General features: G+C 33.1%; 2 protein-coding genes and 1 long non-coding RNA gene across 13 annotated transcripts; 1 reads left to right on the plus strand and 2 right to left on the minus strand.

Moving 5' to 3' along the window:
* Nucleotides 1-420: 420 nt before the first annotated feature.
* LOC141719075 (uncharacterized) lies at nt 421-2,583 on the minus strand. Its single transcript, XR_012574017.1, has 3 exons — nt 2,452-2,583; nt 1,645-1,746; nt 421-744 (listed from the first exon to the last, which is right to left on the minus strand). It is a non-coding gene; the product is annotated as an uncharacterized LOC141719075 (long non-coding RNA).
* Nucleotides 2,584-6,004: 3,421 nt separating this feature from the next.
* On the plus strand, nt 6,005-10,667 carry LOC141660322 (3-hydroxyisobutyryl-CoA hydrolase-like protein 1, mitochondrial). Of its 7 annotated transcripts, none has more exons than XR_012549872.1 (10): nt 6,324-6,391; nt 7,028-7,096; nt 7,184-7,242; nt 7,675-7,758; nt 8,085-8,169; nt 8,924-9,009; nt 9,093-9,214; nt 9,796-9,894; nt 9,980-10,178; nt 10,334-10,667. XR_012549872.1 is itself a non-coding variant. In XM_074467309.1 (6 exons), exons 1-5 carry the CDS (start codon nt 6,059-6,061, stop codon nt 8,123-8,125), a joined length of 399 nt encoding a protein of 132 aa, XP_074323410.1. In that variant the 5' UTR covers nt 6,005-6,058; the 3' UTR covers nt 8,126-8,169; nt 8,924-9,009. The 7 variants fall into 7 exon arrangements, 2 of the variants coding, with proteins under 2 accessions (XP_074323410.1, XP_074323415.1); XR_012549875.1 differs by having other exon boundaries at nt 9,796-9,879; XR_012549874.1 differs by lacking the exon at nt 6,324-6,391 and having other exon boundaries at nt 7,035-7,096; nt 7,179-7,242.
* A 561-nt stretch (nt 10,668-11,228) lies between these two features.
* LOC141660343 (protein ETHYLENE INSENSITIVE 3-like) lies at nt 11,229-20,945 on the minus strand. 5 transcript variants are annotated; one of them, XM_074467331.1, is made up of 8 exons: nt 20,757-20,945; nt 20,110-20,223; nt 19,307-19,435; nt 18,818-18,949; nt 18,661-18,742; nt 18,343-18,569; nt 16,760-17,084; nt 11,229-14,055 (listed from the first exon to the last, which is right to left on the minus strand). In XM_074467331.1, exon 8 carries the CDS (start codon nt 13,279-13,281, stop codon nt 11,506-11,508), a length of 1,776 nt encoding a protein of 591 aa, XP_074323432.1. In that variant the 5' UTR covers nt 13,282-14,055; nt 16,760-17,084; nt 18,343-18,569; nt 18,661-18,742; nt 18,818-18,949; nt 19,307-19,435; nt 20,110-20,223; nt 20,757-20,945; the 3' UTR covers nt 11,229-11,505. The 5 variants fall into 5 exon arrangements, with proteins under 5 accessions (XP_074323432.1, XP_074323428.1, XP_074323422.1 ...); XM_074467327.1 differs by lacking the exon at nt 18,661-18,742 and having other exon boundaries at nt 18,409-18,569; nt 18,813-18,949; XM_074467321.1 differs by lacking the exon at nt 18,661-18,742 and having other exon boundaries at nt 18,813-18,949.
* Nucleotides 20,946-23,163: the final 2,218 nt, after the last annotated feature.

The following is a 23,163-nucleotide window of genomic DNA, read 5'->3' on the forward strand; positions in this document are numbered from 1 at the left end:
CTGAATAACATCATCATGCATTTACTTTTTCCCCATTCTATCCAGGAATGTATCGGAAGTAATAAGCTAAGGTTAATAATAATTTACATTCTACAATAAGTAAAAATGAGAAGTCAAGTCAGCTTCATGCTTTCTTTTCCGTTCTTCCTTCCTTAAAGATCTAAAACCTTCAATCTTCGTACTTCTTATTCATTATGTACTTGCACTTCGTAATCCAAAAGATCTCTTTTTGCATGGTCACATTATTTCAGTTGACAACCAAATATTCTCCACATTACCAATAAGCCTTCATGTTCATAACGTGTAGTCAATTTGGTTATTATGATATTTCATTGCTGGTTGTTTTAGAAAAACTAATTAAAGGTTTACTTGAAAAAAACAGCTGAGCACTAAATAACTACAACACTGTAGTTAATTTTAAAAAACAAAAATGTAGAGCAGCTTAACTGTGTACCATAGAACACGTGAAAAATGGACATAGCCTCCTAGGCTACAAAGAGATTCTAACCTGTTTCAAGTATATAACAAAATATAGAACTACGTCACACCATGTAAGCATTTTTATAATCTGAAGTAAGATGATATGGTGGCCAGAGATTACTTCCCCACATCATTCCTTTTAGTTCAATAATTTAGGATCTGCTTCGCAGGATTTGTTAATTTTTAGCATGTCGAAAAATAAAGCAGTGATGTTTTCCGGGCGTGACTGATCCAGTGCTCCAGGGTACCAAGCTCTCGTTGTTTCTGCAATGTGTGTTTGTTGTTCAGTAATTACCTAACCGAGTACTCTCATAGCAGATAAATTTACGGCTCTTTTTTTTTAGAAATCCACTGTAAGCCAAACTTTGACAAAGAGTACCAGGCATTTCAAAACTGTTGTTCAGACTCCCGAAAACATATGGTAATTATAGTTTTCCGATGCTTGTTTTTTATCGCTTCCATGGGTTACTCCAAAAGTCCAATTTAATTAAATCTAGATTAGAAGCCTTGAGAAATAAACAAAGAGGTTGCAATTTAAGAAAGACAAAGCAATCAAGTATATTCTTGTTTGCTTTAATCCCCCCTCTTTCATATGTGTAAATCTTTAGTTTGGATTTGCTGTTACAGTAGCTAGAAGGGGAGGGAACTCAAATAAAATGCTTGTGTTGCAAGGATGAGCTAGGTAGAAATCTCAAATAAAATGCTTGTGTTGCAAGGATGAGCCAGGTAGAAATCAGGTAGCCATTTTATATATTGCAGTGGACTATTTTTTGTAATGTGATTGGTAAAGCAGTTGCATATATTAGGATCCTGAAGATATCATTGTGCCTCAAATCAGTGATGAACACTCATCTAGCCTGATAAAACCTTTAAATATTGCGTTTGACATAATAAACTTCCCTAGTCTATTCATTAATAAAATTGTTCTTAACAATATCGGCCTTACAATAATACTAACAGAAGTCTGTAAGCCTTCATATAATTTCATGAATAACTTATTAGTTGTATCAGAAGGTGTAAAACTCAGACGTTGGGCATTTAAAAGACATTATAAGGTTTGTTAATAGTACAAATAATAAACAACTGCATAAATAGAGGAACATGTTGAAAGGAATTTAAACACAGTAGTAAGACTGGAGAGTTGTCGTGAGATAGAATAGTAACCTGATGACGAACTACTGCTTATCAATGAAAAATCAATTCCATTCAGTCTTCTTTGAGATGGAGTAAGAACATTTGCAGGAAGAACACAACGATCTTTGAATCCTATGATAAGATAATTGACACAAAGTATATGTTTTCAGGGCTAAGTTACCAATGGAACAATAATCAAATATGTCAATTGTAAGTTTAATAATCTCAAAATTGTGAGCATAACCAACGATGTCAATTTTAAATTATGACATACAGCGGACACAAACTTGAGGAGCTATGAAACTGGGTTGTACCACTTATTTGTGAGGAATTATTAGTTGCCAAAATCTTTACATAGGGTGGAGAAGTAATGTTTTGTGTCCGCCGAGCATGTAAAAAAATCAACAACATTCATCATATGTATATTTTGTGTATACATCATTAATCTACAAATCAATATACTCCTAAATAATTGAAACTAACTATATAATATGTCTTAATTTAATAGATAATTGAAATAGCACACACCACTGTTTAATGACAAAGAAACATTAGGTTCTCAATTTTCAGAGATTGTTGATCTTGGAGAAGGACTGTATGTGCTCGTGCTTGTGGTAGACATTCTGCTTATTCTTCTTTTGGATACTACAAAAATAACAGTGCAAAAATTATGTAGAAAAAGAACTTTTTTAGATAGTAAAATGCCATGAAGGAAATACCATTCGGAGCGGATGAAGGAGATAATGGATTCTTCTCAAATCGTTTTCGATCTTGAATTAGAATATTTGTCTAACAGATAAAATATTTGTCTGCAAAGATGAGGAAATGAGATCATACCCGATGCGTCCATGAATACGTCTTCAATCGCAGACCTAAATAACAATGAAAGTAGAGGAAAATTACATGTTTCCATGTACACCTGATTGTTGATGGTTAATACTTTTTTTGAATTTGAAATAGACATGATTGCCCGATAAAAGAATTGAGATAAGTGGTTATTTGATCACTTGATTAAAAATCCCTATAATTCTGTCTTGTATTTTTTGAAGACCTATAAAGGAAGCGGGTCGCTCCAATTTAATGGATAATCCATCCATAAAAGTACAATGCTAGTTAAATATTGTAAATGGGTTAACCCAATAATATAAATGGATACCTTAGTGCTAGCAAAATTTAGGAGTATATTGATTGATGAGTTGCAAAACCCAGTAATCAACTACCGTCCAACGATTCTAAATAATATTTTCATATCCTTTTTCGAAAATCCAATTTAGACATGTAGCACATAACATTGATCACATAAAATTACACATATATTCGATGACTGTAATATCCCGTAATTTTTAAAATTAGATTGATAATAGAATAATAGAATAAAAAGGATTAAAATTATATAAGGACTAGGATTTAAAATTGGTTTAGACTAATGGGCCTAAAATTTGGATCAGATTCTAATATGGATAACTTGTAGGTTAAGAAATAAGATTTTGTATCGTTATAAATACATCCTATTCGTCTTCCTCATTTTTAATATCAAAATTCGTAGGGGCTTTTATCATAAAATTCAGCAATCTTGTAAATTACATAGAAAATTCATCGTAAGTCAGAATTTGTTGATTCTTGGACTTTTCGGAAAGGTCTTTTCGTTCTCTACAACTTTCGTGATTCGTGTTTTCCAAGAAAATGTCGTTTAGATGGTCAATAAGTGGAAAATAAGGATCTGATCAGAATTGAAATCGTGGAGAAGATCGAGATTTTAGGTGTGTCGTGTTTGATGGGTTGCTAATGAATGAATATGTGTTCTGATGTGAATTATCCGTTTGCGTGATTGAGATAAGTAAGTTTCTGTTGCTCTGTATTATTTATTTGCATACGTGTTCTGTAAGTTACTGTATGTTGCTCCGTATTATTGTGTAACGTTTGTTTGATTACGCGTTCTTAATTATTTATTGTGTAATTGTCCGGTGCTCTGTATTATTGTATAGCGTATCGTGCGTTGTGGGATAAGATGTTCTTTGATATTTGTTTGTTTAGTTTAAGTGTGATAAATGTGATTAACAAGATGACAAACTTTCAGAAATCCCCAGTCTTAGTCATGTATAAGAATTAGAACCCGGTCATTGGGTAGTATGATACATAGAATTTAGAAGTAGTTTGTGCACGTTCCGAAACACATCGATACCTTGTCAAGATTCGGTTTCACTTGACGAGAGACGTAAACTAGCCCCCATCGAATAAGAATTAGAACCCGGTCACTTGGGAAGTGTGGCATAAAGTATAAGATGCCGATCACTGGCAAAGTGTGGCATAATGTGTGATTTAGGACTGTGGGACTAAAGATAAAATTTTGTTTTTAAGCTTTATTGATTGATTAAGAATATTGATTATGTGAATTGTAGAATATGTTGTGTGCTTCGTTTTGATAATTGTTATAGAATATATCGTATGAATCTTGTACTAATTGATGTAGAATATTTGTGTGATCCAATGTGATAGATGTTATATGTAATATGTGTAAAGTATGTTTTGAAAAATATATAAAATATTATTTTGAGCCGTCAAACGGTAGTTTCTTGCTCGGCTTCACAACTCATTCTTTTAATATTTCAGGTTTTGTTTAAGGATTCGAGTTGGATAGCATTAAAGTTCAAGGATTTAGATTTGGAGTAGATTGACTTCTGGACTTCTGTTAGTTGCGCTTTTGTAATAGTCACCATTATAATAATGTTTTGAATTAATAAATTGTATTATATTTTAGTTTCAATTTTAGAATTAATAGTCCGGAAGTGTAGGCTGTTACAATAACAAATATGCCAAAGTTGCACACGATATATCATAGAGATGCACTCACATATTATAATTCACATAATCAAAACTCTTAATCAATCAATAAGTCTAAAATCAAAATCTTTTCTTAAATTCCACAGTCCTAAATCACACCTTATGCCACACTTTGCCAGTAATCGGTATCTTATACTTTATGTCACACTTCTCAAGTGACCGAATTTTTATTCTTATTCGATGGGGGCTAGTTTATGTCCCTCGTCAAGTGAAACCGAAGCTTGACAAGGTATCGATGTGTTCCGGAACGTGCACAAACCAGTTATATGTTCTTTGTATCACACTACCCAGTGACCGGGTTCTAATTCTTTTACACGACTAAGATTGAGGAAATTGAAAATTCGTTATCTTATTAATCACATAATCCATATCATACTTATAATAACTAAAAAAATACCGGATAACATTTAATCACACGTAATAAGCTAGGCATGTTACATAATATATACGGAGCAATAAAGATTCACTTACGTAATCAAACAAATAATTCGTGTTTCAAAATATGCAAAGCGACATATAGTCACTTACCTCAATAACGCAAACAAATAATTCACATTAGATCACATAGTCAATTTTTAGTAATCCATCAAATAAGAAATATCTTAAATCTCAAATATCTCCACAATTCCAATTTTGTTCAATGCTGACTTACAATGATTTTTTTTACGAATTTTACAAGACTGCTGATTTCTGTGTATAAAAGCCTACGAATTATTATAATAAAAACGAGAAAGACGAATATGATGTATTTATAACTTTAAAAAACCCTGTTTCTTAACAATAAGTTGTCCTTATTAAAATCTGATCCAAATTTTAGACACATTATTCTAATTCAATTTTTAAAATTCTAATTCTAATCAAATTTTAATCCTTTTTTTCAATTATTATATTACTAATATTATCATAAAAATTACGGGATATTACAGCTTGTACCTATCTGATTTAACTAAAGCCACAAATTAAGGAATCTGATGATTTTCGTACATATGTAATTTGAAATTCAAAAAATAACCAATTTATCATTAGAATGGGTCATAATTGAACATTATTGAATAGTTCAATAATCTAGAAAAATGCATAGAAAATGGGTCATGGTAAATTTATTTATCATTGCTAAATTAAATAGTACACTTTAAGATTATATATATATATATATTTGGAATTTATCAGCATTAATAAATTCATAAATAAAAATCATTTTGCGCAAGTCACATACTTTTAGGGTAATTTTTTTCTGAATTATATTTTTTCAAAATGTAATTATTTTTTATTTACTCATTAGCTAATTTCAGTATTGTAATAAAAAAATCGCAAGTCTTACCAATTTATCCTAAAATATTCTTCTTATTAAATTATAAAAATTCGATTTATCGATATAAATTATTTTAAAATAATATTTTTTATTGAAAATTAAATTAAGATATTAAATATTAATAAAATATTTAAAATTTACAGTATACAATTTCAATAAATTTTTGAATAATTCCTATGGTATAAAAGCACCAGTTCAGGGCCAAGTGGGTGTAATATTCAGAGCATCATCATCGTACTTGTGTATCAAGAACAAACACTTATTACATATACATATGATTGATTCATAAACATGGCATCTTCAGTTTCAGCATTTCTGCGGCGGCGTTGTCGCATGAGCAGGGGAAGTTTAGGCATGATTCAAAGCTTTACTAGAAGTCTCAACTCGCAGACCAAAGCTGCTGCTGCTGTTCTTGATGATCCTGCTCTTAACTATGTGATTTTTCATCTTTTATGTCTTGTTTCGATGATAGTTTTTATGGGTTTTTGTTATTTTGATTGCTTATTGTATATTTGTATTTGAAAATGATGATTGAATTTACAGGTGATTGTTCAAGGAAGTGGGAATTCAAGAACTGCTGTTTTAAATAGACCCTCCACTCTTAATGCCCTTAATACTTCAATGGTGTCTCTCTCTCTCTCTCTCTCTCTCTCTCTCTCTCTCTCTCTCTCTCTCTCTCTCTCTCTCTCTCTCTCTCTCTCTCTCTCTCTCTCCCTACCTACCTCTCTCTCTCATTCTCTCTCCCTCTCTCTCTCTCTCTCCCACCTCTCTCTCCCATCTCTCTGCCTCTGTCTCTCCCCCTCCCTCAACTGGGCCTATTTTATTTTTATGTTACTATCATTGGGCAATTATCTCAATTTAATGTAGCCTAGTTTATATTCGATCATTTGTATGATAGTGGTGGTGAGTAAATGTGTGTGTGTGATAGTTCTTGTTATTTTTAACAAGATTTAGCACTTCATTAGTGATTAAAATACTAAGACTGACACTCTTTATTTATTCTTAGCATTTTTGGTCCACAAATAGAGGGGATGTTATATTGTAATATCAGTACACATATTGATATTATGGCAGTGTGGATCACCTTTTATTAAATATTTTATTATAACAACTATGGTGTTTGATTTATTAGATGAATCTGCAGACTTATGCTAGCTAAACTCGTGTGGTAAATCTACCCGGTGCTACATTTACATCTTTAGATATGTGAATGCATATGATCAGAAATTTTGTGTTGTTGCTAATTAATTGGTGATTTAGGGGGATAGGCTACAAAAGTTGTATGAAGGTTGGGAAAATGACCCGAATGTTGGTTTCGTGGCCTTGAAGGTAATCTCACAATGGTTGTGTTGTTTATTCTCCATGTCATTATAGTTTAACAACTCTTGTATTATTATTAATCTTTTTAAAGGGCAGTGGCAGGGCTTTTTGTGCTGGCGGTGATATTGTTGGTCTATGGCAGCTAATAAATAAAGGTACAGTCTTTTTTTCTTTTTGGGATGGAGTGGGAAGTAATTTTTTTTTAGCTCAGACACATTGGCCAAAGCTCTAACTTAACTGTGTTTTGTAATTTTTGGAGTTATTTTCCTGAGTTTCTTTTATCTATACTATTGTTAATAAGTAGATGCTTCTGACATATACAAATTGTAATACATTGATGAGTATCTCATGTGAATATCTAAAAAAGATTTCTTTTGGACATTATACAGTTTAATGTACCATCTTGGTACATATTTGAAGCCCCATGTGAGTTGTCATTTCGTTTTAACAAGTACAAAGTTACAGTTTTTACTGCTGGATTTATTGTGCTAGTCCCTCTCAGTTTCTTATTTGATCTGGTAATCCTTTTGTAAAATGATGAGATAATAAGGAAGATTGCCCTTAGGACATTTCTCTGACTAATGCAGGTTGCTCTTTTGAATGGGATTACCATGGGTGGGGGAGCTGGTATTTCAATTCCAGGGACATTTCGGGTGGCAACTGATAAAACTGTATGAACACACAGAATTAGTTATTCATATTGACCCTTGTTATCTATTTTAATTTACAGCTCTTTGTATTTAAAATATGTTATCACGGAAGCATTAAAAATAACTCTAAAGTCATTAATTTCAATCCTCTTACTTTAGGAAAGAACTATCTGTTACAGCAAATAAAAATCCATTCTCTATTTATGTTACCTTTTGAAGAAATAGTAATCATCTTAAACACGTTTTATTAATAATCATCTGAAGCACTTTCATGAATAAGCACGTTTCCTATGTAAAATTGTGAGACCTATGTGATTTTTAAGACATTCTGTATTTTGATTTTGCAGGTGTTTGCTACACCGGAAACGTTGATTGGTTTTCATCCTGATGCTGGTGCATCATTTCACCTCTCACATCTTTCTGGTTGTTTAGGTAGGTTCTTTCCGTATGCTGTCTTTAAGATTTACACAAACATGATAATTTGGAATCCAGAAATTTCAATCTTCGACAATAGTTTTTTCAATGGGACACATTGCTTGGATTCGCATTTCTGTTCAAGCTACTCTTTTTACTGAACATTGTCTACATATTTACTTTCTCACAACAAATTCTCTTGAATCATGGAATCCAATTAATTGTTGTGATTGAGTTCCTAATGCCTACCCTTTTGGAATCGTGTATTTAACATTTCTCCAACATATTAGGAAGGCATTAGTGTCATCGTTTTGGGATATACCCTTGTTGCAAGTAGACCAGACCCTGGAAGCTTCTTCCTATTTGCATAGGATGCATCCAGTAATTGGTATTCCAATAACCATGTGGGACATTAAAGAATCTTAATTGTGATATTAATGTACAATACCATTACAATCTAGCATAATAACACGATTCTTGGTGGTCTCTTATATACTTTTAGATGATTATCCATTAGAAATTGACCTATTATGATCTCAATTCCTGTTATTAGATTTGTTGTATGCTAGTTACAAGTCGTTTTTCTGGTGTTCGAGGCTTTACCAATTTCAATTGGACTCAAATTTAATCTTTTAATCAGACTGTTATCTTATGGAATGGCTACATATTGTGCGAAGTGCATAATCTGAACACAAATATTAATTTAGTTACTAGTTAAGATCTTGCTACCAGTGTTTAATTAGGGATGATTGTTTCTATTTTTCACTCTCAGGGGAGTACTTAGCTTTAACAGGGGACAAGTTGAACGGAGCAGAAATGAGTGCCTGTGGGCTTGCTACACACTATTCCCTCCATGCAGTAAGTTTCAATTGGATCCAGTTTTTAATTCTTCTCCACTTCTTTTTAGTGATATTGGACGAACTCTGTCTGTGTTCAAACAGAAGCTTCCTCTGATTGAAGAACAAATAGGAAACTTAGTTACCGATGATCCGTCTGTTGTTGAGGCTTCTCTGGAAAAGTATAGTGACTCTGTCTGTCCTGATAATATGAATATAATTCAAAGGTATACCATATGTGTTTACCTTTTTTGTAACTAAAGTATATTGTGTGTGCGCATGCGTGTGCGTGTGACTGCGTTTTTGTTTCTTATTGTTGCAATTTAGTGCACTCTACTTTAAGTTATGGATTCAATAAAAAAGATTATTAATATATTATTGTCAGTTCGTGGGACATCTTTGTAGTATGAAACATCACAATGATATGTTGCTATTTACAATTTTAACGATTTCCGAGATAGCATGGATTACTGGCTACGTGCTGACATAATATTGCATGTTACTGGTTTGTTCAGGACAGAAACAATTGATAGGTGTTTTGGCCATGAAACAGTTGAGGAAATCATTGATTCTCTGAGAAGCATAAACAAGTCTTCTTTAATCTTTACAATTCAAGTTTTAAACAAGTTAAACCGAGAAAGTGTAGTTTGGTTGGAGTTCTGAATAAGAAATAACCCAAATATACGTCTGCAACTGGTTTTATGAACTTGAATACTTTCTGTTGATCTATCCTCTGTAACAATAATTTTTGGTATTGGTTATTATAGATCTTATTTTTTTAGCTTTTGTGTGTGTGTGTTTATTTTAGGAAGTTGAAGCAGCAAGGACAAGAGATCCATGGTGCATTTCAACCTTAAAGAGACTTCATGATGCATCACCACTGAGCTTAAAAGTCGCCCTGCGATCAGTATTTTTCTCAGTATATTTTACTTTTTTCTTTTGAAGAAATTATCAATATTTCATAGGTTAACTCCCCGTTATAAATGGCTCAGATACGAGAAGGAAGATTTCAGACTCTTGATCAGTGCCTTATTCGTGAATATCGTATGTCTTTACAAGGAATCTCCAAGCAGATTACAAATGATTTCTGTGAGGTAGAAAATCTGATATTAGCAGTTTGTTGGTGTGGATCCTGATTTTTCTCTTCAGGGAGTTCGGGCACGAATGGTAGATAAAGATTTTGCCCCGAAGGTAATATGTTATTTAAAAACACTAGTACTTCTTCCGAGCTTGAACTCTATTCGACCACAGTGAAAGCCCTGCAATTTAAATGTAGGCATCATCAACTGTGAGAAAGTCTTCCTTTAATGATGCTAAATTGCTGATATATATTCGAAATTATGCAGTGGGATCCTCCAAGCTTAGAACAAGTTTCAAAAGACATGGTGGATCAGTACTTTTCTCCCCTTAACGAAAACCTGGGGCCTGAACTGGAGCTACCTACCACGCAGCGAGAAGCGTTTAGATAGGATCCGGATAAATAGTCAGTTTTCTAAAGTCTATCGTTGCATCAAAGGTCCCCCAATGAAGAATTTGCAGATAACAGAAAATTTCATGTTGAGGGTTTTGATCTTTGGTTAGTTCATATGTTGTAGCAGTAGGTTTGTAAGTCTGTAAGATTCTGGACATTAAAAAAACAAGTTTTTATCTACCTAGATAATGATATTATGAGATTTGTCAGATGATGCAGTACTGAGTAAAAACAAAGAACTGTGATATGTATTCTTAGTTCCTGCTAACTGTTTCATCTAAAGATCTCAAAGGTTCCCATCAACTTTTTCTTAAACAGATTAGTTGAAGGTTGCTGTTGCATTTGGAAAACACTACTGCTAAGCTCTGTTATAGAAATCGGCCGATTTTTCAAAAATCGCCGATAAATCGCTCAAAAATATTTGTCCGATTTGACCGATTTCCGATAAATCGCAAATCGCTACCTCAACCGAATAATTCCGATTTCCGAAATCTGTAACACGCTGCTAAGTGAAAAAGAAGAAATGACGTTTAAAAGGTACTATTGCGAATATTTTGCTAAAATATAGTATCCACTTATTATTCGATTTACATACCGGAATTGCTAACATTCACACACAATAATAGAAGAGCTGAAGCAAGAATTTTGATTATTCTCGCAGACTGCTCAAATTCTAGAATAAAACTCTAGGATTTGAAAATCACCAAAACATCTCCTTGATTCTATAGGTACTTTGTTATAGCACAAGCATTGCAACTATAAGAGATGCATTATACGAAAGGGAATGCAATTGGCAGACTCTATGCTTTTAACAGCAATGTCAGGCACCCAATTGCTGATTAAACCTTGAAACATACAACATTTGATAAAGACACATAAAGGAATCTGGGGTTGTTTCCTACCCAGATTTACGACACCTAAACAGACCCTAATTCAAATTAAACCTGCAGGAGGAGACCAAGTTCATAAGGTAGTAAATAAGAAGAAACGAAATTGCAAGAGACTTTCCCTACCATAACGTCACAACACGAAACTGCCTTCCGAAGCTTATCCGAGTCCAAAGTCGGATGAACTACCCCAGCCTTCCCAAAAAGACCCGTCCTGCTTTGGAATTGAATCCACATGCTTTGGAATTGAATCCACAGTGTAGTCAGCTGTCGTTAAATTGAATGGCGAACCAAGCTCGAAGTCCAAGGGGTTTTCACTAAGAATGGCATCAATGAGTGGATCATATTCTTTACACTGACCAAACTGGGAATCTGTTGATGGGAACATAGGTTGATCCTGGGGAATGCTTATTTCTTCAGAAATGTTACCTCCCATCACTGCACCCTGTTCAAAAAGGTTATCATCCAGTTGAAACGTTTGCTGCTGTAGATTATGATCTCCTAGAATGTTAAGATTATTATTGCTGAGGTTCTGACTCTGATGAATATGGTCATCATAAGAAGGCATGAGTTCAGAAATCATCTTCTCCCTGTTGTTCAGAAGGTTGACCGCAAAATCATTAGAAGGAGCCGGCTTTTTCACCAGTTCATCAGTTATCTGCAATTGAGCAGAAGAATCAATTCGGTGTGGGCAACTGACATGGTGATTGTTCCTTGAATTTCTATAATGGAACCCCAACTGAGAGTCACTATACAGGCACTGCGGATAAACGCATGTATACACTTTCTGGTTCATGGCCATGAGCGGTGCATCAGATGGTGGCTTTCTTTTTGGTGCAAACTCGATGACTCGGTCGACAAGCTCTCCCTTAAATGGAGCAAAAGGTGGCACTATCAGCCTGCTTCCTGGGAGAGCACTTCTTGCATCGTGGGGCTTGCACTCCTCAACATCAATCTTCTGGATATCTTCCACTCCATCAACATCATAATCATTAGTCTCACATGTGGGATATGAGCCACTGCAACCAACCATGAAATTTGTGGGGCACAAATCAGGGTACATCTTTGGTGACAAAGAAGCCTCATGGTTAATAACTGACAGCCAAGCAGCACTCTCCTTGGCTGTCAGCTTGTCCTGTAAGCACTTGGACTGCCGCACAAGCTTGTGAATCTTGTCAATGTTGGGAGACATGTGTTTGATCACAGCAGTTAAGACACCAACCTTCCAAGCTTTCTTCAGATCATGAGGCTTCTTATATGGAGGAATTCCGTGGTCTTTCGTGATGCATAACTGAGGCCACCATTCCTCGTTTCCAGTAGGCCACCATGGCGGGGCAATTCCCTTCTCCAATGGAAAACGCCTCTGTGGCGGGTCACAGTGCTGCATCAGAGCAGACAAAAGTGAGCCCAAAGTAGTATCCTGGAGCTCTATCAAAGAGTGGGCAGGGGAGGCAGAGTTGCGGTCTTCACACTTTCCTGGAATGGAATTTTCGGCTTGGTATTTCGCAATTGCAGCAGGTCCATTCCTATCAAATCTAACTTTATCCTTCCACCATGCACGAAGATTGTCAGAGGCTCCAATGACCGGTTTTCCATTCTCAGGAATTATACCATACACAAAACCCTGGGCTTTACATACCTCCATCATTTTAAACATATATTTTAGGATACTATCTTGTGCTCGAGACATCTGCTTTCTTCGTGCTTGCTCCGGGGACTGATTCTGCTTAGCAATATCAAACCTCGCCTTGCCTTTCTGCTCTTTAAGCCGTCGCAGGAGCATTTTATCTCTCCACATCCTCCTCTCTAGTTCCTCTACATCCAATTCCTCATCGCTACAATCATCATCTCTGGTTGCTTCATGTTCAGATTCTGGTACCACCCCTCCGTTCCTCACAGGAGATGGGAGGAAATCAAGGTTACCAGATAAATTCATCACCGTAAAATTACCCAAAAGCAGCGGAGCAAAGGATCAGATCAATATTTTGATGTGAATGTACTGCCTCCCATGAGTTGTCCTTTTTATTATCAACCTTTAAGCTAAATGCTGAACGTTATTCTTTTTGGCAATTAATGACTTTGACGGATGGAGATCTCCAACCGTAAACACAATTTTCATTCAATTTCCACGCTATAATTAATGAACAGATAGAAGTCATTGGATAATAATACAAATAAGAGTTAGTATAACGACTTCAATGTACCAATATCTATGTTAAGTAACCAACTCCCCCAAAATCTTATGGTGTCCCATCTTACTTGTATAAGGGGCCGGTATTTATGTTATGCAACCAACTCTCCCAAAACCTTAAGGTGTCAATTGGGGTGGGAGGACTCGATCCCAAGACCCCTCCCAACACCGTGCTCTGATACCATGTTAAGTAACCGGTTCCCCTATAATCTCTTCAAGGATCTTAAATTATATATTAATATAAGAATACAATATAAGATCCTTATAGAGATTTGAGTAAGCTGGTTACTTCACATGATATCAGGATCAGGATCAAGTAAGAGTTGTTTACCCAACATAGATAGTGGTACATTGAAGTCGGTATGCTAACTCTTATTTGTATTATTATCCAATGACTCTTATTTGTTCAGTTATTGTAGCATTGAAATTACATGAAAATTGTGTGTATCAGTTACAGATCACCATACGTCAAAGTCATTAAATTGCCGAAGAAAATATAGGTTCAACATGAGCATACAACTGTCACATTAAGCAATCACCAAAAACAAACAAGATGAGCATATGTTAGTGCTTTACAACAAGAACCATTAATGTGTCATTACGTTGTTGAGATGAGATGAAATACCTCAATTAATTGTTATATCTATACTTGATAGTGCTAAAGATATCCCAATATCGCTATCTAAGTATCTTATCTATATGGAAACAATCAATGCCTCGCATAATATAAGTACAAAAACGAGTAAAACAAGAGTTAAATGCACGCTCGGGCGCAGAGAAAGAGAGAGATGAGCCACCAACTACTATCTAAATAAATTAATAAAATTTAATAAATCAGGGCAGTAGGCAAAAGTATCAACCAACGAGTTGATTAGATAAGCATGTCATAATGAACAAAGAAACAACACGCCATCACCTATAGCAAAAATAAAAATAAAAGGGCAACTCCATATATATATTTGTTATTTCGAAATAGTAAAATAAGATAAGATATTCATCTTTACTACCATGGCAACTACATAACATAGGTATTTTTCTAAGAAAAAGTTTTGAAGGAAATAAAACAAACATTGAAGGCAAATGGTTCAGAAAAAATCGTCAAATGATAGGACATAGCTAAAACTAATCGAGGAATGCACGTAAAGCCTATCTTATATGGAACTTTAAAGGTAATTTATCTATCGTCCAAGCAAAAGAAAAGTCTATATGCAATAAGCATATGTAGATTTAGTAATTTCAAACTTGCACATTTTAAATACCATAGAAATGGAAATTTGAAAGACATATATAGCTCTCATCAAGAAAAATTAGAGTTCTTACAAGCATTAAGAAAATGTAAGGTGTTCAAAGAAGTTATAGAGCTTAACTCTTAAAATTGGATATTTATACATTTCTTAAATGATTTTACCATGACATTTTTTATAGTTAAACTCACGCACATGCCGGGAGTCGAACCCTTGACCTCTCTTAGAGAAACCAATAGCTCGACCACTGCACCAACCCTCTTTGTTAATACTCTAATTAGTACTCCATTTATGAGTATTGAACTAAACCCTGGGTTTTTAATGTATTTCTATAGCTTAAGGGATGATTAATAGCATGGGATTATTAGAACAGTGTGCAACAAATTATTTCAAAACTTCAAAGCTGCAAACTTATACAAAATAACTCCAATAAGATGCCAATTTGATCTAGGGCTGCACACAACTAGTAGGGTTGATAAACATAATTTGATTACATTGTGTTACTTTTTATAACCAACCATTGTCATTTTGGTATCAACGCCATACCAAACTGCTCAAAGTTTAAAGAAAAACATATAGTACTAAAGAAAGAGCTTCTAAAAATTATGTTAAAATTTTGCAAACCCTTATCGATATTAATCACTCCATGCTATATTTACAAAACAATTATTATGAAGTAGCTCTTATTTAGTAAATATTAGTTTACCATCTCACAAAAAGATATTGTATGTATAATGTACGGTGTAACACGTTGTCCATTCCTCGTGTCAGAGTTCTAACTACGATGAAAAAAAAATTAACTTTGAAATCGGTAAAGTCCCCGCTAAAACCTTGATGCAACTTTAAAGTCTATGATTAAGAGCTATTTCTATAGAAGTTTGGAGTGTTCATGGTTATGCATATCTAATAATCTAAATGTTGGGTAGAAAGAATATTACCTAAACAATAATCATTTCGAAAGAACCATTACGAACAAGTGTAGTGTAAAATATGAATATAATTATCATATATTTTAAAATAAGGGAGTCACTACTCAATACAATATTATTTTATATTTTTTACCATTTTTATTTAATCAACAAAGGTTAAGCCAATAATCCCACGGTATTTAAGTAAAAAGCAATATATAATTTCAAAAACCCTATCCGAACTAAACTTGCAAACAGATCCATTTTGAAAAGATAGAGAAATATGATTATGTATTCTCATCATTCACCTTAAAAGTGAAAACACTTAAATTAGCTACATGCATACATAAATACTCATGAATAAATCACACAAAAAGTAGAGTATGAACATAAAAATATGAAACCTAATACCATTAAAAAAAGGTATGAAGAACAACTTACCAAGAAATGAAAGAAAGTAACTTGGTTCGGCCATTCCAAACAACTAAAAGTCAAAGTTACGGGTTGAGGAGGATAGTTACAACACCGAGAGGTGAAATAACAAAATGGAGCTTCTCTAGAAAAAGATTTTAAAATTTTATTATATTAATTTATCAAAATTATATAATTAACCTCTACTACTTCCTTATATTGATCAAATTATAAATATGATTATTCATATTTCATGTTTAACATTATTCTATCTTCGTTAAACACGCATTTAGCTGCTTAATTTCAGTATGTTGCGACAGCTTAATAATGTAAAAAAAACTTTATTTTAAGGTATATTGGAACTAGTCTAAAGATTAAAATTATTTTTACTCTAATATAGATAAAGTACTACCTGCAAAATTATAGTTATAACTTCTCTATAAATCGGGATGTTATAAATTATTATTTATTATTTAATTTAAAGAGTAAACAAGATGTTAAATGTATTAATGAGATAATGATAAGCCCTTTTTATAATTCTATATTTGCCTTGATTATTTCATCATCACCGCTGACTAATTTTGAAAATTGCAATTTGAACAACAAAATTAGACAGAGTTCACAAAACAGAAGCAAATGGTGAAAATAAGAAACCAATACCAGCAGTACAGAGATGAAAACTCCCCGATTCTATTCTGTTATTATATGATCTCTGTCAAACAACAAGCCTTCTTGATCCCTATTGAAACTTGTCATCTTTGAACTGGTGTCATCTTTGTCAAGGTCTACCACAGAATTTTTATGTAACTCTTGATCTCTTGTTGAAGACCAGTGGTAGTGTTGGTTCTCGAGCTAACGAAAACTGGGATTTCCTACCAGAATCTGCATTCTTATCTCCGCTGTCTACAGATACCAAAGGGCTGACATTAGCTGTTAAAACATAATCCTTGGCATTATGCATTGACTGCCCATGCTCAACCAGTTCCTGTTAAGCACAAAGACGACATTATTCCTATTAAGCACAAAGACAACAAAAGAGAATATAGTTTTGCATGCTTTTGGGCTACAGCATGCACATGTTTTGTACTAAACGGAAAGGAAAACTAGAGGACAGGACGTAAAGAGAAATGCAGGATAACAAATTTAAATGGTCAAGGGGTTAAAATTAATCAATAAGAACTTCTCACTTGGTACATAGAGAAGCATAATTCGTAGTAAAACGGTGAGTAGAATTTTACTAAACCATTACTTTAGATCCAAAACTCTTGCAAGGAAAATAACTAATCTACCACTGAAAAGATAATGGCAAGATGTTTGAAATATAACGCATATGATTTGCACCATGATGCCTCTAATATATGCATATGATGCTGCATGGCAGCATGATCACAACAAACAAGAGGCAGTGCTGCTGGAACCATGTTACAGATGAGCATAGAGGGAACACAATAGTTGAGGGCTACTAATGCAGTTTGGATAGATTTAAGGTGAAAAAACTAAAGCTACTCTGCCTTACTCTCGCCACGAATTCCAGAAACCTCATTCATAGCTTAAAGAAGGTCACTTCCTTGCAATTGATCAAAACACATCAGAAAACAGTATATCATTAGACCATCTCCAACTCATAACACTAAAATGGTGTAACTTTTACACTATTTTAGTGTCAAAATTACACAATTCACACAACCAACTCCAACTCATTTACACTATACTTTACACTAAATGTCTAAATAGAGATATGATATACTTAATTTTTCACAAGCAAATACCTTGTTTGGATGTAATAGGATATAAATAGGATATGCTGGGCATGAATTTGTTTTTTTTAACAAGAACAAGGGTATAATTAGAACTATGAATTACGCCAAATTGGTGTATAATTACACCAAATGTACATTTTGGCACCAAATTTGGTGTCACATTATTCATTTGGTGTAACTTTTACACTATTATAGTGTTGGGTTGGAGTTGGTTTTACACCAAACACTTACACTATTATAGTGTTATAGTGTTGGGTTGGGGTTGCTCTTAGTATATCAGTTCCACTCACAGAAGCACATCCATCAACTTATTTGCTCCTATAGTCCAATGTCCACCTTTATCATATTCGTTGGACCTAGTGAATACTGATTACAGAGCATTCTAAAACCTTCACTGAATATGGATATGGTTATACAATATAATTTACTATTGTAGATTTTACAGTAAAGGATTATAGGAACACAAGTCTAATAAAACTCAACCTTTTTATGATTGAGACAATTGATTTTACAGTAAAGGAGTTGCTTCAGGAAAGGATGAACTGAAACCTATCAGCATTGCATCTCGATAGGAGTTCACAGATGCATCTTCCGCTGCTGAGAAATCAAAACTATCAAGCGTTGATATGGATACACATTCATCAAAATATGACATCGCTTCTTCTGTCAAACGTTTTGACATCCTTTTTCTTTCACTGCTAGTCTGTTGACTGTTGACCACAAAAAGGACAGTGTCACTTGAATTGGACAAGAAAAACACAATATTTGGATTTTGGAGGGAGAGATAGAGAGACTTAATACATTTTCAAGTAAAATGTCCACGTTGGACTTACACAAATTGTCGCTACAAACACCGTGTTTATACAATGGCAAAGTACAATCCCTGTGAGTTGTAAAGCTGATTTCATAATTTAATATTTTAGTGATTTTGGCAAACAGAATAAGTTGCTTACTCTACTTCCTAAGTAAGATCTCTGAATAGTAGATGCTTTTGGTTCTGGAAGTGTCTTCCTCGGTATTCTACTCAGTTCCTGACCACAGTGTTCCTCGACAGCAAGATCTGATCAAAGTTTATAGCCCGTTCTTGAGACTGCATTAATTAAGACATTTTCAGTCTATTTGTATGATTAAATCAAGAGAACCATCCTCAAACATGTAAGATCAACCAAGCACATGGTAATTAGTCCATGATCAGCATTAGGCTGACATGGAGAAGAAAAAATGCATTCCTACCCAAACTAGATCAAAATTTGCATCAATAAACTTAAAGGATCAAAATACATAGGCACCTAGCTAATGCATTATTATGGATCTAATGCAATCTCGTACGTTCCATACGGAAAATTGAAGAGAGCAAACAGATCTTTTATGACTGTCTAAACTAAAAGATATAAACCATCCTCTCTTCATCATACTCTACTCAAAAGCCTGGAGGTAGTACACTTACCTCCTCGAGCTTTGTGGCATATTCCCTTCTGATGTCCAAAACAAATTCTACAGCACCAGGTTTTTAACATTCGGGAGCAATACTTGTAACATCTGCAGTTGCAATTCCAGTAGCATTGCTTCTTATTGACTGCAGGAAATGTACAGAAAAACGTAACTATCAGACTAAGATTCCAAAAGTCAAATTAGTAAGACAAGAATTGATAAATATTAAATACTTACAACGTGGCAAGTGCATATTATAAAAGAAACAATTAGGAGGGAACAAGAGAGAGTTTAGAATTTACAACACATAATACGTAACAGCCTAAATCTTTGAATAAATAGATGATAGGAGTATGTTATAATATAAAACTGCATAAATGATACATAAGAAGAGGCTTAATTTAGGACTCTCCACAGACTAAACTAGTTGTGATAAAAAAATTAATAGAAGGTGCAGCCAAGATTTCATATATTTCACTTGTAGGAATGACACTCTTGTGCGAGTCCCCTGGAGTATGAAAAGTAAACATGTAAATTGCAACTTTATCAAATTCACAAAATTTTAGTTCAGACTATGACATTAGTGAAGCAAACCATTGCTCAAGTGTCATTAGAACATCAAAGTTCCAAAGTCTAATGTCACTAGATGCAATGTTAGTCGACTTCCTTGTCTTTTGATAGTTTGATAGTCTAGGGGACACCCTTTCCACATCATACTACAAAGATGAGCACATCTAATTAACAATAATGTCAGATTTGAACAAATCTCCACAAAATAATTATATCTCAGTATATCGAGTAAAAGTATGAAGTCCAAACCTCATTGGCTCCTCTTCTTACTGAAGTAGATCTTCTTACGTTACTCAATACTGGTCTTGAATTATTCATGCTTCCATAATTAGTTGGTGTAGCATATTCTTGCTCCACTTCACTCTGTAAGCAAATAAACAAATAATTTAATGAGCATGTCAATCTGCAGATACTGAATACTCAGTAAGAAATCTAATTGTTCTCCAATCTCCCTTTTCGTAATTATTTTCTCTGAAGTGCAAAATCTAAGTAGTGTATATATCCTATTGCCAACTCCTATTACAATATTTCAACTCCTATTCTTCACACGTGCAACTGCCGATTCTTAAAAATGGAGTACATTAATTGATTACCCTTTTAATAATCACAATTCACCTATTTGATTTTAAATAATATAAAGCAGCCTAGATATATTTTGGTATTCGACTTCACATCCTAAAACTATTACCATACACAATCAACTTACAATAATTCGTATCTAAAGTAATATATGGGTCATTTTTCTGCATTTTAAACCAGCTAAAAATCATAGTCTAGTCACATTAGCACAAATCAGCCTTCACATTACTACAAATCATCGTTTACGCAACTACAATTATGGTATGTAGGATACATCAAAATTGCATTAAAACAAACAAGAAAATAGAATTGCTAACCACCAAAGGCCCTCTGGACACCATTAATTCTCCGAATTTTGACATTTCGACTAATTTAACCCAGACCCAGATCAGAATCAATGTCAGACACTTAAAAAGATCTTTGAGGTGTTCTCTTAAATTTGATCGTCTTGAAGGATTTAAAATTTTCCTTCCTAGGCGACACAAGAGAAATGACACGGAGAGAAAATTTTCTATAATTTTTCCTCAAAACTTTCTTCCCATTTGGAAATATACTCTCACGTTATATTCTCCTTTTTTTTACTTTGTCTCCTTTTTTACACAAATTCTTTCTCTCATTTTTTACACAAACCCGGAAGCACACTATTGATTTATTTTCTCTACTATTTCTCTTCTCGTCGCATCTCTTCTCCTCTCATCTCTTCTCTTCTTTTCTCTCCCAAAAAATGTCGGGAGCACAACCTAAGTGCTGCGTGCTACGGGATTGAGGTATTATAAACATCAATTACATCCGAAATTGAAAAATAGAAAACCGAATCGACTCAAGGGTTGTTTCCTTTGGTACCCGGCTGGGTCGGATTAAAGTGATACGAGATTTACGGGATTCAGGTATCTATCTATGTCTATATTATCTATCTATATCTATACTATATTATATATCTATCTATATTTATACTATATTATATATCTATTTATATTATATACTATAATAATCGGAATATGGTATAATTTGGTTCAACGGTTATTCCCTAATTTTGGTTATTAAAATAATAAATAAATAGTGTTATATGTTCGTTAAACTACTAAATTGTTAATCTAGTAAACATAGTCTGCTACTACGACCACAATTCATCCTATTATTAAAAAATAAATAAATAATATTATATATCCGCTAAACTACTAAATTGTTAAACTACTAGACATATTTTTCTTATCTTACTAAACTACGAACACAAATATTCTATAATTTTTATTATAAATTTATAATACTTATATATTTATATAAATATTTTAAAATTATAATATGACGGAATAAAAAAAATATTAAAGAGAACCCGTGCATCGCACAAAATTCAAGCTATCTATACTATACTATTATAAGCGAAACATGGTTTCGTTTGGTCGGTTGGTTAACACCTTCCTAAAAAATATGTTAACACCTTCCAAAAAAATTTAAACAGATATTATTTAATTAAAATAAATAAATAATGTATCTAATATAACTACAAACTTTATGAATTATAATCCAGCTTAATATCTAAGCGCACTCAACTTCTTTCTTAGCTGGAAATCAAACAATTCCAAAATTAATTTTATTAATTCAAATTATAGTTTAATAAAATGTTTATTAAATCAAGAAACAAATTAAAAAATAATAGCAAATCATCCATATAAACTGATATTCAAGACTCCCACTTTCCTGTAGGTCATGCACCCGCCGTATATGTTGTGGAAAAAGCAAAAACTTTTAAAAATTTTAACTATTGAAATTTTGAATCTCTCAATAATATAATACATAAAAAATAATACGTAAATATTTTAACTTCCTTAATCTCAATAATACATATCCATTATTTTTATAACTTAGTTTTACGAAATAATATAATAATAAAATTACAAATATTATAATCAGTCCGTGCATCACACGGGTTATAGGCTAGTAATATATAATAACCAGAATGAGGTATAATTTGGTTCAATTGTTATTCCCTAATTCTGGTTATTAGAGAAAATAAATAAATAGTATTATATATTCGCTAAACTACTAAATTGTTAAACTACAAAATATAGTCTACTTATCCTACTAAACTATGACCATTAACATATTCTATTATTAAGAAATAAATATATATGGTTATATATCCTCTAAACTACTAAGTTAAACCACTAGATAGAGTTTACTTATTTTACTAAAGTTATTTTATTATTTTTATTATAAATTTATAATTATTATATAATTACAAAATTATTTTAAAAATTAAAATATGACAGGATAAATAATATTTTTAAATATTAACGGGAACTCGTGCATCGCACGGGATTTAAGGTAGTTATATATTAACTAGCAATCTTGCCTATGCTTTGCACACGGGAATTTTTTGCAATATACAAAAAATTGTAAATAATAATTTTCCAAAATTAAAAATTCAAAAAAATTGGAAAATATATGATGTATTAAATAGATAAAAAATGCTATAAAATGTATGAATTTGTATGCTTAATATGTATGCACTTGCATTTTTTTCAAAAATATAAACACACTTCAATCAAGTAAATTAAGAAAAAGTAATTTTTTTAGAACAAAAATAAATTTCCTTTTACAAAAAAATGGATTTTATTTATAGGTATAGATGAAGAATTTTTTTTTTAAATTCTACCCAAATCTTGACAAAGAGGTGTTCCGAAGGTATTAGCTGGGGACATCCTTGATAGTGCAGTTGGAGGC

Source organism: Apium graveolens, chromosome 1 (assembly GCF_009905375.1).
Source record: "Apium graveolens cultivar Ventura chromosome 1, ASM990537v1, whole genome shotgun sequence".
NCBI classification, from domain to species: Eukaryota; Viridiplantae; Streptophyta; class Magnoliopsida; order Apiales; family Apiaceae; genus Apium; species Apium graveolens.

Coding starts and splice junctions, on each gene's coding strand:
- LOC141660322 (XM_074467309.1), top strand. CDS start 6,059: ATGGCATCTTCAGTTTCAGCATTTCTGCGGCGGCGTTGTCGCATGAGC. Junction 6,392..7,027: donor ATGCCCTTAATACTTCAATG/GTGTCTCTCTCT, acceptor TTGGTGATTTAG/GGGGATAGGCTACAAAAGTT. Junction 7,097..7,178: donor TTGGTTTCGTGGCCTTGAAG/GTAATCTCACAA, acceptor ATCTTTTTAAAG/GGCAGTGGCAGGGCTTTTTG.
- LOC141660343 (XM_074467331.1), bottom strand. CDS start 13,281: ATGAATTTATCTGGTAACCTTGATTTCCTCCCATCTCCTGTGAGGAAC.